Below are 14735 nucleotides of genomic sequence, written 5' to 3' on the forward strand. Positions count from 1 at the left end.
GTCCCGGAGCAGTTGGACAAGACAATGGCTAACAGCATTGGGCCTCGTCCCGCATAGCCAAGCTGTGGCAACTGGTAGAGTCGGAGAGAAGGGCCGATGAGCCATGCATTGTTTTTTTTTCTCAGCACCATCATCTGGGCTCTCTTCCAAGGCTCAACTCATGATGGCCCTCGGCTGCAAACCGACATCCCATCATGGCCACACCTCTATGCACGGAGCACTTTTCCGCCTGCGGGGCGTCTTCCTGGGTTCTTTGTAGTATCCTGGGTCCACGGTCACGAGGAACTATTGCGCCTTCTCCATCGACGCCTTCCAGGCCCATCGAGCAACAAGTTTTGATATTTCCGATCTACGATGGATCGTTTCATTGCTTTAGAGCTGTGGCATTGGTTCCTGCGCACCAATATCGGCGAAGAGGCCGGGACGTGATGGGGCCTTTTCCAGCTCGGCGGAAGAGGACCGGCCAAGCGAGAGATGCTACTGTGTAGTCAGCGGGTCAACGCTGGCACAGGCGCTCTTGGATTGGACGGACGGCTGGTAGGCCGTTTTTTGATGCCGTGTTATGGCAAATGGCATCGGGAATAACAGAGCCGCAAGAAGAGATTTGGACGGGTAAGGAATCTCAACGGTTCATCGTCGCGGCCGTGCAAGTATTCCGGACTTTCACAAGCAATACGATTGCTATGGCTGAGCATTCGTGCTGATGTTACAACAGGCACAGGCACAAGACGAGGCGAGGTAGCATACATGCTCAAATGCAACGGTGGCGAGGCGACAGCAGCAGGCTCAGGCCATGAGCCCACGGTATCCCGCTAGAATGGAACGCTGTCGACAAAACAAACAAATTTTGCAGCTCTGCGGTATGTTCCCCCCATGCTAGGTTGGCTAGTACGTAAAGTTGTCCGTAACCTTGACTTGTTAGTACCAGACCAAGCAAGCAGGCCGTCAAGCGACTTTGAGGCCCGCTGATGAGCATCTTGGGGTGGTATTTTTGCATGGACCCGCTGCGGAGCGTCATCATCGTGGGGATCAACTCCATATCCATCCCATCTTAGTGGCAAGCCCCCGGCCACCGGCTTTGTGGCCTCTCCCGGGCGCCACTCAGGCACCAAGTCCCGGCCTCGTCTGTTAGTCAGGCTTTGGGGAAACTCCCGAAGCTCATTAAACACCATCCTAGCTGGAGCGGCACATGGCTAAGATGTTTCATGTGGCTACTGACAATACGAAGGGAGACGTGCACCCTCACGTGGTACATCAAGAAAAGATACGATGTCGTGCTTCCCATTCTCCAAAGGATTCGACTTACTTGTTCTGAATCTGCGTCTCCAAGGCTGGTTCCTTGTGAGAAAAACTTGAACAAAGAAAACAGCAACAAATGAATGCCGATCAAGGCGTTGACTCCGCTCCCGCATCGTCTCCCCGCATTTACCCCGATGCCCCGACTACTAAATGCCTGGGGACTCCCCTTCTTTGATTCCTTGTTTAGCGCCTCTTTGTTCGGGCCGTTTTGCTTGCACGCAAAAAGACCATCGGGGAGTTTCGCCAAATCCCTTTTGCTCTATTCTCAAATAGGTATCTGAGAACTTTTCCACCAATCCGGATGACTGCTGAGGCTTCACTACCCCAAAAACTGCCTGCTATACTCTAACAGTTGTTATGCAGATTGGAGGAACTACCAAGTGCAAACTTGCTCAGGCATTCTCCAACTACGACTGGATTAGCAGATCTTGGATAACCATATTCAGCACGCTGTCTCGTTGTATCGTTGCATCGCTTCACGGGGGCTGACAGCCAACACGTGTGAAGCGGAGAGCTCCCCTAACCACCATGAACCCGAAAGGGTAACCAAACCCAGCAAGCTGTATGCTCTGCTCGGTGCATGGCCATACCAGGCAGGCACAGACTCAGGTCTGGCAGCTCCAGTACCGGTGTACTCATCTCACAACACCACCTCCGGGACCCCGTTCCGCCGGGCCCGGGAAAATTTTGGTAGCCTTGACAAGACAATGTCTCTTACCATTATAGGTTAACTGGAATAAGCAGTGACGGGGGGCAGCCTGGTGATGCCGTGCTTGGGAATCATTCGGTCATCTGGGCTGGCGTTCCTCAGCCTTGGGACGAGTTCGGCCCGTCTCGTTTGTCCAGTATGCATGTATATGCTTATACTACGCATATTATGCCCATGCCCTTTTTTTCAGCTTCCTTCAAACCGGCCGCACGGGATACTCAATTCAACTAGCCTCTCCCTTCATAACTGTAGCCAAGCTTGGTCTTTCACCGAGGACCGGAGCTAGCTCATCCACGGAGCGCAAAAAGTGGTCGGCCAACTGCATTGACATGTCTATTCAGGATTACAATTACATCTAGACTATTGCTATTCTATAGGTACTCTAATATTGACAAGAAACGCCGAACGGCTTCCGGGTGTGGCTGCAGACCGCCACGGCGCCACTGACAGCCCTTTGCATTTCCACTTTACAAACCAACATCCAAGCTGCACCTCTATCCAAATCAGGATCTTTTCGTTTCTTCGGTGGTTCTCTCGGCAAAGAGGAGCAGCAGCAAGATCCTTTCATTTGAGCTAGAGGTTCAGCTGGGCGTCAATCACCGCCTAGTAAATGCCAGGAATAATCCTCCATCGCACAATCTTCTTGTACTTGTTCCAATCCTCGCCATACTTGCGGGAGCACTTGACGTCGTCCCGTCCATCACGGTGGATTAGGAGGACTCCGAAGTACACGATATAGAAGTAGGTAATAAACATGCCCCAGCCCTTGGCTTCACCTTGAACCACTTGTCGGCCATCGGCCATGACAAAAGCCGGTTCGGCTGAAGACGCGCCAGCAGAAAGGATCTGGTATCCGGCGAGGCCTGTAGGCAGGCAGTATGGCCATGCCTGGATCCAATCGCCAAAGTAATTGATGTGACGGGCGATACCCCACCAACCTGTGGTGAGAAGCTTGCTGCCGGTCTTGGTCTCGATGTATTTGAGATGAGCAACGCTTGGGTCGCTGGGGTTGGTGCGGAAGACATTCTTCTGGCTGTTGGCGGATCGGAAGATGAAGAAACCAAGGCCAATGAGCGAACCGGAGACGAGAAGCCCAACGGGGCCGAGCGAGCGAGGATAAACAGACAGGTACCGAGTCTGAAGGGAGTAGACAAACGGGACCCAGACAAGGTCTCCGAATGATAGCATCATGCCGAAGCCGTCAGTGGTGATGTCCATGGTGGTCAAGATGGCCGCCTCGTTCACCCACGAGTCAATGATGTACAGGGCTTGCACAATGGTGATGCAGACAACACTGTCTGTGACGAAACCATAGTTGCGGTACTGCTGGGCGCACCAAGAGCAGTTCAAGATGATCCATCCCATCATGCCGGGTCGAAGCTCGCACCACTCCTTCAGGTCGACCTCTCCAATAAGGGGGATCGTGACGCGAGGGTTCAGCTCGCGTCCGATGTACCAATCATACAGGATGTTTCCCGTGTGTCCTCCGGCGGCCAGCTCGCGGTTGTCCTTGTTGCCAGCTTTTACGCTGAAGCTTCGGATATAGACAAAGGTGGCCATGCCGTACGAGAGCAGGATGCTCGCGGTGAGGAGCTGGACGTAGTTGTCGCTGATGAAGGTCCAGACGGGGAACTCTGCACCCTGGGCGATGGTTCCGGCGGCAAGCGCAAAAAGAGTCGCCATGTTGGAGTACATGGCTGTGACGAGGTTAGCATGATAGCCCGTATATGCGTGTCACATGCAATTGTTTTTTTCTCTCATATGACATACTGTTGAATCTGTATTTGAGGCGGCCGCCAGATCGCAGTTCTGTGCCCTCCACCTCGGCGGCAGGGAGAATCGCGTATAGAATTAGGTTGAGAAGGTAGTATGCCGCCAAAGCGCCGGACGCCTTCCAGCTAGCCAATCCCCAGATTCCATCCTCAGGCCAGCCAACCTCGAGCTTCAGCTGGTCGATCGAGAGAGTCTTGGGGCTCAGGAACGAGGGCGCGGGACAGCCCGAGACGTCGTTGCAGGAAAAGGTGAAGAGGTAGACGAGAACGGGTAGGCCGAAGGAGATGCCAAAAGCCCCGAGCCTGTGTGAACACGTTAGAATCTCGCGACCCTTTTATCTTTTCTTTTCCACAACTTAGAGATTGCGACTTACGGTCCACCAAATTCATAACCGTGAGGCTGCTCGGCGGCAGCTGGTGATGCTTTGCCCATTGTGACACGTCGATGCGAAGCTTCAAAAAAAGCTACTCCAGCACTTTTTCCCCTTTGACGATACGGTCGGTGCCTTTTAACACAATCTCTCCAAGGAGGCTTAGACACACACAAACAAAAGAAAAAAGGGGACACTGCCTCAAGCCATTGGGCAAGTATGACGAATTTCCAAAAGTTGGTGTCGGGAGTATACGCTTCCGAGTCGTGTCTTGTGAGTACACGCTTCGAAATCGTGTTCGTGTGGATTGGTATTCTTCCGACTCAGGTAAGCTTGGCTCGGGTTCCTGGTGGGCTAGACCGAAACGGACAAACACATTACCCGATCGGCGTGTAGTTGGCGACGATCTACGTCATCCAGGAACCCGCCAACCAGAGGGCTAGACGCAAATCAAGATCCCGTGACTTGACGACAACTTGCTTTGCCCAGGTATCGTTGCGCTTGAGGCTGGCGGGCTGCGAGGCTGAGACCATTTACATCACCCAAAACTCCATTCCTTTGAAGTACCACGTCGCGGATTTTCCTGTTGCAAGCTACTAGGATCAAGTTGTGAATTTGCTCCCGCGTTGCAACAGCCACCGGCCTTTGCTCAAGACATTGTCGCTCGTTTTGTCTCTCCGTGTCTCACATCAAGCGCCCCCCGTATTACGCGGCAATTGATGATCGCGCAAGCATCGCAAACTTGACAGCCCCTCGAGGCCGCCACTCTCTTCCATTACCACCCAGTTTTCCCAAAGGATCCTGTTCAGCATGATCCCTTCAGTCTCTCAGTTCGCGTTGCTTCTGGCCACGGCCGCTGGCGCTGTCAACGCCGCCGCTGATACTCCCTCAGCGACGGCGCCTCCGCCGGCCTGTACGGCAACCTCGTCCACCACTGGTGGCTTCTTCGACCTGCGACCAGATACCGCGGTGTTGCCACCGGATAATGGAAAGACGCGCGGGTCGGGCATTTACAAGGATTATCACGCTCGAGGCTGGGACTATGGCAAGAACTTCACGCTCAACATCTGCGGTGCTGTGGTTGATCCCGTTGGCGATGTCGTCGGATTGAAGGAGAGCCAGTGGGCCAATGTTAGCGCTTACTACACCACTCACAACAGCGTCTACTCGATTGGGTTTGTTTGAAGCTTTTGCATTGCATCGCAGTCGGTTCCGCGCGCTAATAGTCGATGCAGATCTCTATCACTGGACTTGCATAGCCGGGGAAGAAAATTGGTTCTGCAGTACACCGGCGGATCGCCGTGTGGGGAGAGCAAGTCGAGCCCAGATAACGATGACGATTATGATTATGACAAGCGGGGTGCGAAACGCTACGACGAGGGCCTTTCATCGCCTGGCCACGCCCATGCGGTCGAGACGATTGATCGCGACGGCAGCACTGCCAAGGTTAGACGGAAGTCGGCTACAATTTCTTTTCTGTGCGATCGGGACCCCGGGCAGACTACCGCGGTTTCATTTGTCGGCGTCGATCCCGATGAGTGCTCCTACTTCTTTGAAGCCCGATCCGTGCACGCCTGCGCCCATGCTGAGCCGCACAAGCCCGGCAGCGTGGGCCCCGGCAGTGTGTTCGGGCTGATTCTTGTCATTGCCGTGCTTGTGTACATCCTCGGCGGCGTCTTCTACAATCGCACAGTCGCGCACGCCCGAGGATGGCGGCAGCTACCCAACTACAGTCTGTGGGCCGGTATTGGGGGCTTTTTCAGCGTGCGTCCTTCCCGGCCCAAGGCGGGGCTGCCTTTCCACTAATGTAAGCGTGTAGGATATGTTCATTATCTTGTTGTCAACCTGTGGACGCCTCTTACCGAGTAGGAGAGGCTACCAGCATCTTGGCTCTAGCCGGAATAACGAAGCGGAAAACCGATTGATAGACCAGCTAGACGAGGAGTGGGACGACTAGAGTTGGCATTTGCGGGCTCTCTCTCTTTTCTTTTTATTCAGCTTTTGTCTGGCGTTTTCATGCCGGATTCTTTAATCTTCGTAGGGAATTGCTGTTCCCATTTGGATGTACATATATACGTGTCTCCTTTTGTTTTCTTCTTCTCCCTTTCCGCTTTTTACTTTTAAACTTGACACCTTTTCACGGCATTTATGGCGTTTTGTCTTTGTTGGAGCGGGTAGGATATGCCAAAGTACGTGGATCGAAAATTTTTGGCTTCAAATACCTGCTTTGCTAGGAGGAATATGGAATAATATGCAGGGTCACGATTTTGGATACCTGCTTTGCGGTACGAGATTGTCACGGGATATGAGGAAAATAAGACTTTAGTTTACAGGTAGAGCAATGAAGGCAGGCACTCTATTGTTTTCTTCCCATTTACGATTCATACCTGGTTTGGCTGTCAGAGGGTTATTCTGAAGAGTATGCGGTGAGACGTGTAAGCCCACATTAACCTTCCTGCTTGACAGACAAGTTGCGCCATATCACATCTAGCCCATGGGAACTGGAGATTCCGAATGGAGAACAGTGAATTTGGATCATCTTGGGCCCGAGAAAGGCGATCCCGAATATGATGGGTCGAATGCACGACTGTACGCCAGAGGGCCGTCGGTTTCTGGAATATGTGGGTAGCCGGAGGTGGCGATGGGTGGAAGAGGGCATGTTTGCGCAAAGATGAAGGATTGGGGTTGTTGAGACTATTCTGGATGATGATGATGCATCTTGTCCTTTAGCAATACATCTGACGAGGAACACCATGTTCATTGGTCCGTGTCAGATGCTATCAGCTTTGAATCACTCATTCTGCTACCCACTATTTCCATATGTACTCTTTTAGATAGATGATCGTAGAGCCATCTAATATCATCAGCACGTCCCGTGCAAACAGATGTTCCCTCTTAGACAGCCTCACCGCTCCGCATCCGAATGTGCTTCCCGCAGATAATCTCTACCCGCGGCTAGATATAGAATCATAATTAAAGAATATGTCATAAAATAAGTTACCTGCTTTTCTACAGTTTCCTCGCTTCCATCTTCTGTGAATGCTAAACTGCATGATGGGGTTCCATTGCAAGCACATAACGGAGTAGGCGATATGTTGTGCTATTTGACATGACACCATATGCATGATGGACAAATATTTTGCGTCCTGCTGTGCTATTTTCTGCAATTCGGAGTTTGTGCTTGTTGGCTGGGAAAATGCCGTGCAACCTGCGTGCGCTCGGTTACCCGGGCTGAGACCTCTCTGTATAACGCGATTCAGCTGATGAATGGGGCGAACTGTGGTAACCAGATGGAGATACGGAGAAGAGGAGACGGCAAAAAGAAAAAGGTTGGGGTGGATGATGAAAGCTTTGACTGCACGTTTCCTTTACGCTTCCTATGGTAGTGATGGTGGGCTTGGTCTGAGCACACAGGGAGAAGCTCAGACTGGTCTCAAGATGAACTTGAACTGTATTCAATAGATGGCATTGAAGAATTGCAATGAGGCTTGTAATATGGACTGAAGAAAACCCCGCAATATGACTGATTCTTTGTTTGTAGCTGTCCTCCAGGCCTTCGCAGGTATGTATCGTACAGTAGGTTGCAAAATGTGGCATATTCTAGAAGATCACCATCCTTCTATGCATAAATATGCACAGGGATAAACGCATGTCAGCTCCTGGTATCTTACTTTTGGACTGAGGAAGTCCACATACTCTGCCTCTCGAATATTCTTTACTTCAACACCGCTCCCCACTCATGCATGCCCCTCCACGCCTTTCATGCAGTCCTCCGACAAAGACACGGTTTGTTCCCGCTTGTTCAAACACTTCGTTTGAACCATCAGGGTTTAGCCACGTCGGCAATCCCAGGGTCCCAGCCGGACGATATGAATGTGGAGAGGCCGCGAGAATAAACAACGGCAGATCCAGAACCCCGGTCTTCGGGAAGAAGCGTTGACGGCCGCTAAGCCTGAATCGCTGAGGCCAATCTTCGTGTTGACAGTTGAGGCTTGACGTTGCCGTTCTAGGGAAGCGGTCTGTGCTGGGAGTGAGCAATTGAGTGATGTGATGCTGTGTTGCCATTTCTCCAGCTTTATTCTGCGACTAGAATATGCAACCCTTTCCCCTATTTCTGTCCCTTTTGTGTCAGATTGCTTGATTTGGAGGCTTTGTCGTGTTACAGGAAAGAGATCTTCTGGCGTACAATGTCAAGTTCGCCTCTGACATTTGGTGGCGCTGGGACTAAATGTTAACCTGGGAGTTTGGAGTTTCAGGGGTATGGAGGAAGATGGGTGGAGGAAACGCCTCTTTTGAGATGATTGAACGACTTCTGGCATACCGGTTTTGGATTTACTTGCATCTTCTTTAATCAAAGTTGTTATTGTCTGCATTTCCGGCAGCGGGAAGCAATGGCCAGTGGATCTTACGCTATCGAGATGATCGTAGGTGGATGGCGGGAAGCTGTGCAGGAGAGAAAGGGGCAAAGTAGAAGATTGAAGTGGGTTAGTATAATCTCGTAATAGTGTAAATCTAACTAAATCTAACTCTTTTATCATGGTATATACTTAGGAGTCATATGTGGTTAAATTTCAAGCTGAATTTTATATCATGTGGAAGATCGAAGCTCGACCAGGGCATGTGCACCTCGGACACTTAGTGTTGCCAAGTGACAGCAGCTCGAAGACTCTGTTATTGTCTGTCGAAACTCGTTGCCAGCTGTCAGGGCTTGAGCAGAGTACTACTTATTTTTCTCAAACTTCTTCCTCAGTGCAAGAAAAATATTTCTTTCTCCTTCTCCTTCTCGAGATTCACCACGCGTTCTTTGAGCACAACTTCTTCACCAACATTCGTAGTTGTCTTCAAAATTGGACGAAGCCTATTCTATTCGTTGTCACATTTTCCTTCTCAAGAAAGGAAACAATTTTCGACCTTTGCCTTTTCGACTTTTGTCCCCCCAAGCATCGCGTTTCGTTCGAGCAAGATTTGTTTTTGCTTTTTTGTTTTTTGTGACCCAAAGAGTCGCATCATCGTCAACAATCCCATCAGAAGATTCATCACATCAGAATAGTATGTCCATATGCTCTTCGTCTCTTCCCACTCCCAGCTTCCCTCTTCCCCACCGCGTATCTTCAAGACGGGAATTTACATCATCACCGTGCATAGCAGATCCATCTCTAACCATCATCACAGACCATGGATAATCAGGCAGCGGGTAGTGACGGTCAGTTAAGCTGGCTGGTCTTTTTTAGGCGGGAACAGACGGACTTACTTGTAAAAACAACAGCAGGTAACCCATCAGGCGGGAACGAAGCCTTCCCGGGAGGCCAAAGCTTTGAGGCAGCGCCAGGCTTTGGCAACGGTGATGGTACCGCACCTGTGTACCATCACCAATTTCATCCAGATTGTGAAGAATGCCGGAGACAGGCCTATCTTAGGCTTCAGCAAGAACAGTTTCTGGCGCCTCCCCAAGTGTGGGAATCGATGGATCCCAATGCGCAGTTCTATGAACTACGTCGATTAAACATGCCGGAAGACGAGTTCTTTCAGTCCCTGTCCGACTTTGAGGTATGTGTTGTTCATTCTTCTACGCCGTGTCTACCTTGGTGCATGGTGAATGCTATACTGACTTTGAATGACTACAGGACGTGAACTTTTTCAACCAGCCATACCTGGCCCAATTCCAGGAACACCAGCACCAGCAGGAGTACCAGCAGCACCAGCAGTTCGTGCCGTTGCTCCCAATGGCTGAGGAACAGCAACCAGCATTCGGGATGCAGAACATCCCAGATGAGGTCATCGAGCCTCTCCTGTTCCAGCAGGTAGCAACTGGTGAGGCCTTTGTGCCTACAACTTTCCAGCCAGCAGCATCTGAGCCCATGACGGTTCAGCCCGGAGTGTATGGGCCAGCTACGGCTGAGCCTACGATTTATATGCCGTCGTTTGTGCCTTCGGGTGTTGAGGCCTCAATCTATGAGCCTGCAGATTTTAACTTTAACACCTTACCTCATGGACCTGTGCCGCAGCCGATCCAGGGCGAGCCCTGGGCAATGACCCACGACGGCGGTCTCTTTGAGCCGACTCCTGAGGATGGCTTCAGATATGAAGCACCTGGCGAGGAACGCAATGTGTTTTCGTCTGCCGTCCCTCAGGTGAATGAAGCTACTACCAACATGGTCGGTATGCAGAACCCAGTTCAGTATGAACCACCAGTTCCCAATCAAACGTCAGTTCGACCCCCTCGCCGACTCCTCCCGTCCAACGGTCAGCGCGAATTGCCTGTTCACAGGCAGCCGGAAGGTCGTGCCAGGCGCATGCCCCTCGTTCAGCTATCCTCTGAAGAAAGCCTCGAAAGGGCTGAGAAAGACCTTTTCCTTATAGAATCGAGGCGTCAGAACATTTCCTACAAGGACATTAAGCGCCTTGGGAATTTCGCAGAGGCGGAGTCGACTCTGCGTGGAAGATACCGCACCCTAACTAAGGATAAGAAGAATAGGGTCAGAGACCCAAAGTGGACTGACATCGATGTGAGTTTATTCAGTGGTAGTAGTCATATCGTATCGTGCTCTAACGTTGCTGCCAGATCCACCTTTTGAAAGAAGCTGTCCGAGTGTTGGGACATGGTCTGCACCCTGATCGCGCCAAACTCTCCTGGATGGCGGTGTCGAGGTATATTACCAACCATGGCGGCAGCTATGAATTTGGCTTTTCGACTTGTCACCGTCGATGGCTTCAGCTGGAGGCAGACGGCCAATTGGAAGATACTGGTTACGATGATAGTTGGGGAGACGAGGATGAGGATGCCGAGACTCTGGCCGATGTCGAAGAGGAACGCAGTGATCATGATGAAGAGCAAGACAGTATCATGGCTGATGAGGACGATGAGGACGACCAAGAAAGTGAGGAAGAGAAAAAGGATCCCCGTCAGATGACGGAGGATGACGAAGAGGATAGCGAGAGCGAGAGTTCCAGCGACAGTGACGACGAAGATGCCGGCGTTCCGATCAAAGCTGAGATTAAAACGGAAGAAGAATGAAGGAACCTTGAGAACCCTCTTAAGTAACATGACAGCACAAAGAAGGCGCGCTTTGTTTCCTTTGTCTCACTTGGCACTTTGGGATTTTCTTTTATTAATTTTTCATTTGTTGCGTTCAGCACGCCATTCATGACGAGAACAAAGTCTCGCACAAAGGGAGTTTTAGGGAACAAGGTTTTAGGGAACAAGGGATGGGGAAATTTGCTTGCTTTTTCGGTTTTCATTTTGTTATTTCTTTGTCGCATTGTTCATTCTGCATTTGGCATGGCACACTTTGCGGTTTAGGCTTTGCCTTTCAGATTGCATCTCATACTTTGCATTTCGCATTGGCCAAAGACGCATACCAAGGGGTAGCAACATCACGGATACGGACGGATACGGATGCGGAAGGACAAACAGACAGAGGCGCAGAATTTCATGTTAGAGTCAATATTTCATCTCTTCTTCTAATACATGGCTCTTGAAGTCACTTGGTCTGCTTGCTGCTATAGTTTAACCTGCTCATCTATGACCTCTTCCCGTGGAACACCGATATTCTTTAGTACGGCAAGCAATTCGCTTGGGCTCTTCTTCAAGGCATCCCACTCTGCTTCGCTCTTCACCAGTGCTGTCCCTGCTAAGAGAGTGCCGTTTAATGCGAGGGATCCAATTGGTGAGGATGTTTCACTGCTCTTAATCTCGGAGCCTTCGCTTAGGCGAGGGCATATGACTATCGTGTCTTTTGTCATGGCCATGTTGTAGCTGATCCTTGCTTCTCCAGTGGTGGGAATTTCATCTGAGGCTGAACTTGTAGCTCCTGCATGCTGGGCGACTGCCTGGCACGCCTTTTTGTAGAGGCGGAGATAGGCGGCGTGGAGACTTGCTGGAGAAGTTTCGGTGCTGATGGTTTCTGAAAATGCAACAAAAGGTGTCTTTTCTAGTTTATCTGCCTGTTGAGCGAGCACGTCCCATGACAAGTCGGTGTCTAGACCGTCCTTCATCCGGGAAATGGGCAAGAGCTGAATGTGTCTATGAGGTTGGCTTGCTCCGGAGTGCTGGCCTCCATTGAAGAAGGCGAAAAGGCCATCATCATGTGATTCCTTTTCCGGTGAAGTTGAAGCTGAAGATGCTCCATCCTGCTTGGCCTGTTCATAGGCATCGATGCAGGCGAGTGTGGCTTCAAGATCGGCTTCCTCTAACAGATGCGTCTGCAGCTTGTACTCCTTTGTAGCGAGAATAAAGTGCTCCGGAACAACGGCAAATTTGTTCAAGACTAGGAAGTAGGATGGTCCCAAGTCTGTGATGAAGAGCGAGGCTGGAGGATTGGCAAAGGGATCAAACGGCTTGCGTGGCTGTGAGGCATCTGGAGGGGGGCCTTTGGGCTTGTTTGCCAGAGAGGGAGAGAATCGTAGTTGGAACTTGAAGGCGTGTTAGCCGTCGATTGATTTTTGTTTTTTATACTTTCTCATAGATTCAGTATATATGGAGAGAGATGGACACGTACGGGAATAGAATTGACATGGAGGATGGTGACTTGAGTGGGGAAATAGTGAAGTTCATTTGCAGAGAGGGCTTTGGAAAAGGTCGTCTTGACGAGTTCATGGAGGTTTGCGGGAGCTTTCAATCGCGACATTGTGGTGATGTAAAAACTGGTAAAGATGATCAGTTGGTAATGGCGTTTGTATCGAGATGGACGTTTTATAAGTAGGATTCCCTTTATTTTATGATGCAAGATGGATGACCTCGGAGAAAATGGTCCGTGCGCTATTATGAGAGATTGGACAGATGCCCCTCCATAGCAGATCGTCATTCAAAATGATAGCCCTGGAGCTCAAGAGTACATCAGGTAAGCAACAAATTTGGTGTTTCGTTTGTCTCTATTTCATGCTCAAACACTTAATCTGTGAGGAGGGTATTATTTATTAAGAATTCAATATGACTATCCTATCTTCTCAACTTGAATTTATACGATTCATGCTCGCATTTCTATCTATATTCCGGGCAAGCCAATCAATCCTCGAACAGCCGGTACAAATCTAGGCACATAATAGATGGTGTATATCCCTACGATGGCGGTCAAAAGCCCAGTAAGCTATGAAACGAGTTATTAGTTTTCTTTCTTTCGTTCTCTCTTCACATCTCATACTAAGTGACTCACCTTTTCGAACCACGTGTGAAAGTATATGGCTGTCATCAACAGCATCCACAAGTTCAATGACATGACACCTATGGCCGCCTTTCCTGAAATGTTGAACACGGCCTCTCCTTTGCCTTCTCCTATGGCCGTCTCCGACTCTACACTGGCGCTCTGAACAGTTCCGTCAGAAACCACGATGCCTCTCTCTTCGGCTAGCCATCCGCTGAATCTTAGAGCCGGCCAGCCAACTTCCTGCATCAAAAACGCAGTGCCCAGCACTAGAAGAAAAACGTGCCCCGAGATGTCGTGGCCTCCTTTCCATTTGCCCCCAGCCGCCTTACACGCTACGGCCGTCAACATCTCTTTCACGGAACCATCTCCCATGGCAACCTCTCGCTGAGCCAGCTCGCATTTGCCGCCAGTCCACCGAAAGCTGCGGTCAATAATGGGCGGGCCAAAGAACCACTGCGTGACGAAGAACCACCAGCCCGTGACGGCCACCCACCGCAGCCCCGCGCGGATTCTCCTCATCAAGACGACTGCAGGCGGCGTCTTGCCGGTGGGCTGCACGAGGAGGGAAAAGACAAAGGCAAAGGTGATCCATCCCCAGCCTCGTTTGACGTAGAAGACGTTGAAGACGTTGTTCTTGCGGGCAAAGTAGCCGGGCGACTTGCTCGGGTCTTGGTGGTGCGACTGCGACACGTGGTCATATTCAGCGGCTCGGATGTCGGGCGAGAGGACGGAGAAGATGGTGCCGAAGACGAGGATCGCGGGGAAGATGCCGAGGGCTATTCGCTCGAGGGGAGTCGGGAGATACGGCGGGTTGTGTCTTAGGACCTGGTTCTTCCCCTGGTCCTGATCGGGGCTCGTAGAGGCGGCCATGTCGCTGGAGATGGAATTGTTGGGATCAGAGTTGGATATGCGGCGTCGCGATGCCATTTGATGCTGGACAGGAGAAAGGAAAGAAAAAGAGGGAAATAATCTAGTGGCTCGCAGAAAGACGAGAAATCAACGTGTTGCGATCATATAGAATGGCGAGGGAATGTGTGAGGTTTATGCGATGGAGCTTGGAAAGTAGCTGTCACTGCAAGGCTGAGAACTTGGGCTGTGAAGTGTATGACGTCGCCGAGGCACTAGAAGTTGGAAGATTCTGGGTTGCCTGTGGAGATGATTTAGTGGCGATTACTTTAGGCACACGTCTTGATGATATCAATATGCTTGTTATCTATCCATTGGTCTGATCTTCTCCTGGATATTGTATTGCTTGGGTTATTACCGCAAAGGTGTTTTGTTCGTACCCGTCGAGCTATCTATCTACATTAGTAGAGGCATCAGTGATGAAGACATGTGATAATGACAAGTGCCGTAAGCTTGGGTATTTGGGTATCATCAATGAGCAACACTATAGCACATAAGGATAGTTTCAATTACTCAATGAATTGAATGTATTGTA

At 50.5% G+C, this 14735-nt stretch overlaps 6 protein-coding genes across 6 annotated transcripts; 3 read left to right on the forward strand and 3 right to left on the reverse strand.

Moving 5' to 3' along the window:
- Window positions 1-1491: 1491 nt before the first annotated feature.
- Window positions 1492-2498, forward strand: V8C40DRAFT_241804 (uncharacterized protein). The gene has a single exon (XM_083215095.1). It carries the CDS (start codon window positions 2064-2066, stop codon window positions 2292-2294), a length of 231 nt encoding a protein of 76 aa, XP_083075160.1. The 5' UTR covers window positions 1492-2063; the 3' UTR covers window positions 2295-2498.
- Window positions 2317-4452, reverse strand: V8C40DRAFT_241807 (delta(14)-sterol reductase). Its single transcript, XM_083215096.1, has 3 exons — window positions 4155-4452; window positions 3779-4083; window positions 2317-3705 (listed from the first exon to the last, which is right to left on the reverse strand). Exons 1-3 carry the CDS (start codon window positions 4211-4213, stop codon window positions 2612-2614), a joined length of 1458 nt encoding a protein of 485 aa, XP_083075161.1. The 5' UTR covers window positions 4214-4452; the 3' UTR covers window positions 2317-2611.
- Window positions 4453-4639: 187 nt separating this feature from the next.
- On the forward strand, window positions 4640-6525 carry V8C40DRAFT_241808 (mannose-6-phosphate receptor binding domain-containing protein). Its single transcript, XM_083215097.1, has 3 exons — window positions 4640-5326; window positions 5387-5915; window positions 5971-6525. Exons 1-3 carry the CDS (start codon window positions 4962-4964, stop codon window positions 6106-6108), a joined length of 1032 nt encoding a protein of 343 aa, XP_083075162.1. The 5' UTR covers window positions 4640-4961; the 3' UTR covers window positions 6109-6525.
- A 2801-nt stretch (window positions 6526-9326) lies between these two features.
- Window positions 9327-11166, forward strand: V8C40DRAFT_286510 (uncharacterized protein; the record flags this gene model as incomplete). Its single annotated transcript, XM_083222538.1, has 4 exons — window positions 9327-9354; window positions 9418-9698; window positions 9776-10657; window positions 10714-11166. 4 exons carry the CDS (start codon window positions 9327-9329, stop codon window positions 11164-11166), a joined length of 1644 nt encoding a protein of 547 aa, XP_083075163.1.
- A 302-nt stretch (window positions 11167-11468) lies between these two features.
- On the reverse strand, window positions 11469-12894 carry V8C40DRAFT_241813 (ATP adenylyltransferase-domain-containing protein). Its single transcript, XM_083215098.1, has 2 exons — window positions 12650-12894; window positions 11469-12563 (listed from the first exon to the last, which is right to left on the reverse strand). The coding sequence occupies exons 1-2, from the start codon at window positions 12776-12778 to the stop codon at window positions 11652-11654; spliced, it is 1041 nt and encodes a 346-aa protein (XP_083075164.1). The 5' UTR covers window positions 12779-12894; the 3' UTR covers window positions 11469-11651.
- A 153-nt stretch (window positions 12895-13047) lies between these two features.
- On the reverse strand, window positions 13048-14543 carry V8C40DRAFT_241815 (fatty acyl-CoA diphosphatase). The gene is made up of 2 exons (XM_083215099.1): window positions 13304-14543; window positions 13048-13237 (listed from the first exon to the last, which is right to left on the reverse strand). Exons 1-2 carry the CDS (start codon window positions 14219-14221, stop codon window positions 13136-13138), a joined length of 1020 nt encoding a protein of 339 aa, XP_083075165.1. The 5' UTR covers window positions 14222-14543; the 3' UTR covers window positions 13048-13135.
- Between the last annotated feature and the right edge of the window lie 192 nt (window positions 14544-14735).

This window comes from Trichoderma camerunense, assembly GCF_050948025.1.
Source record: "Trichoderma camerunense strain CBS 138272 chromosome Unknown V8C40scaffold_6, whole genome shotgun sequence".
NCBI classification, from domain to species: domain Eukaryota; kingdom Fungi; phylum Ascomycota; class Sordariomycetes; order Hypocreales; family Hypocreaceae; genus Trichoderma; species Trichoderma camerunense.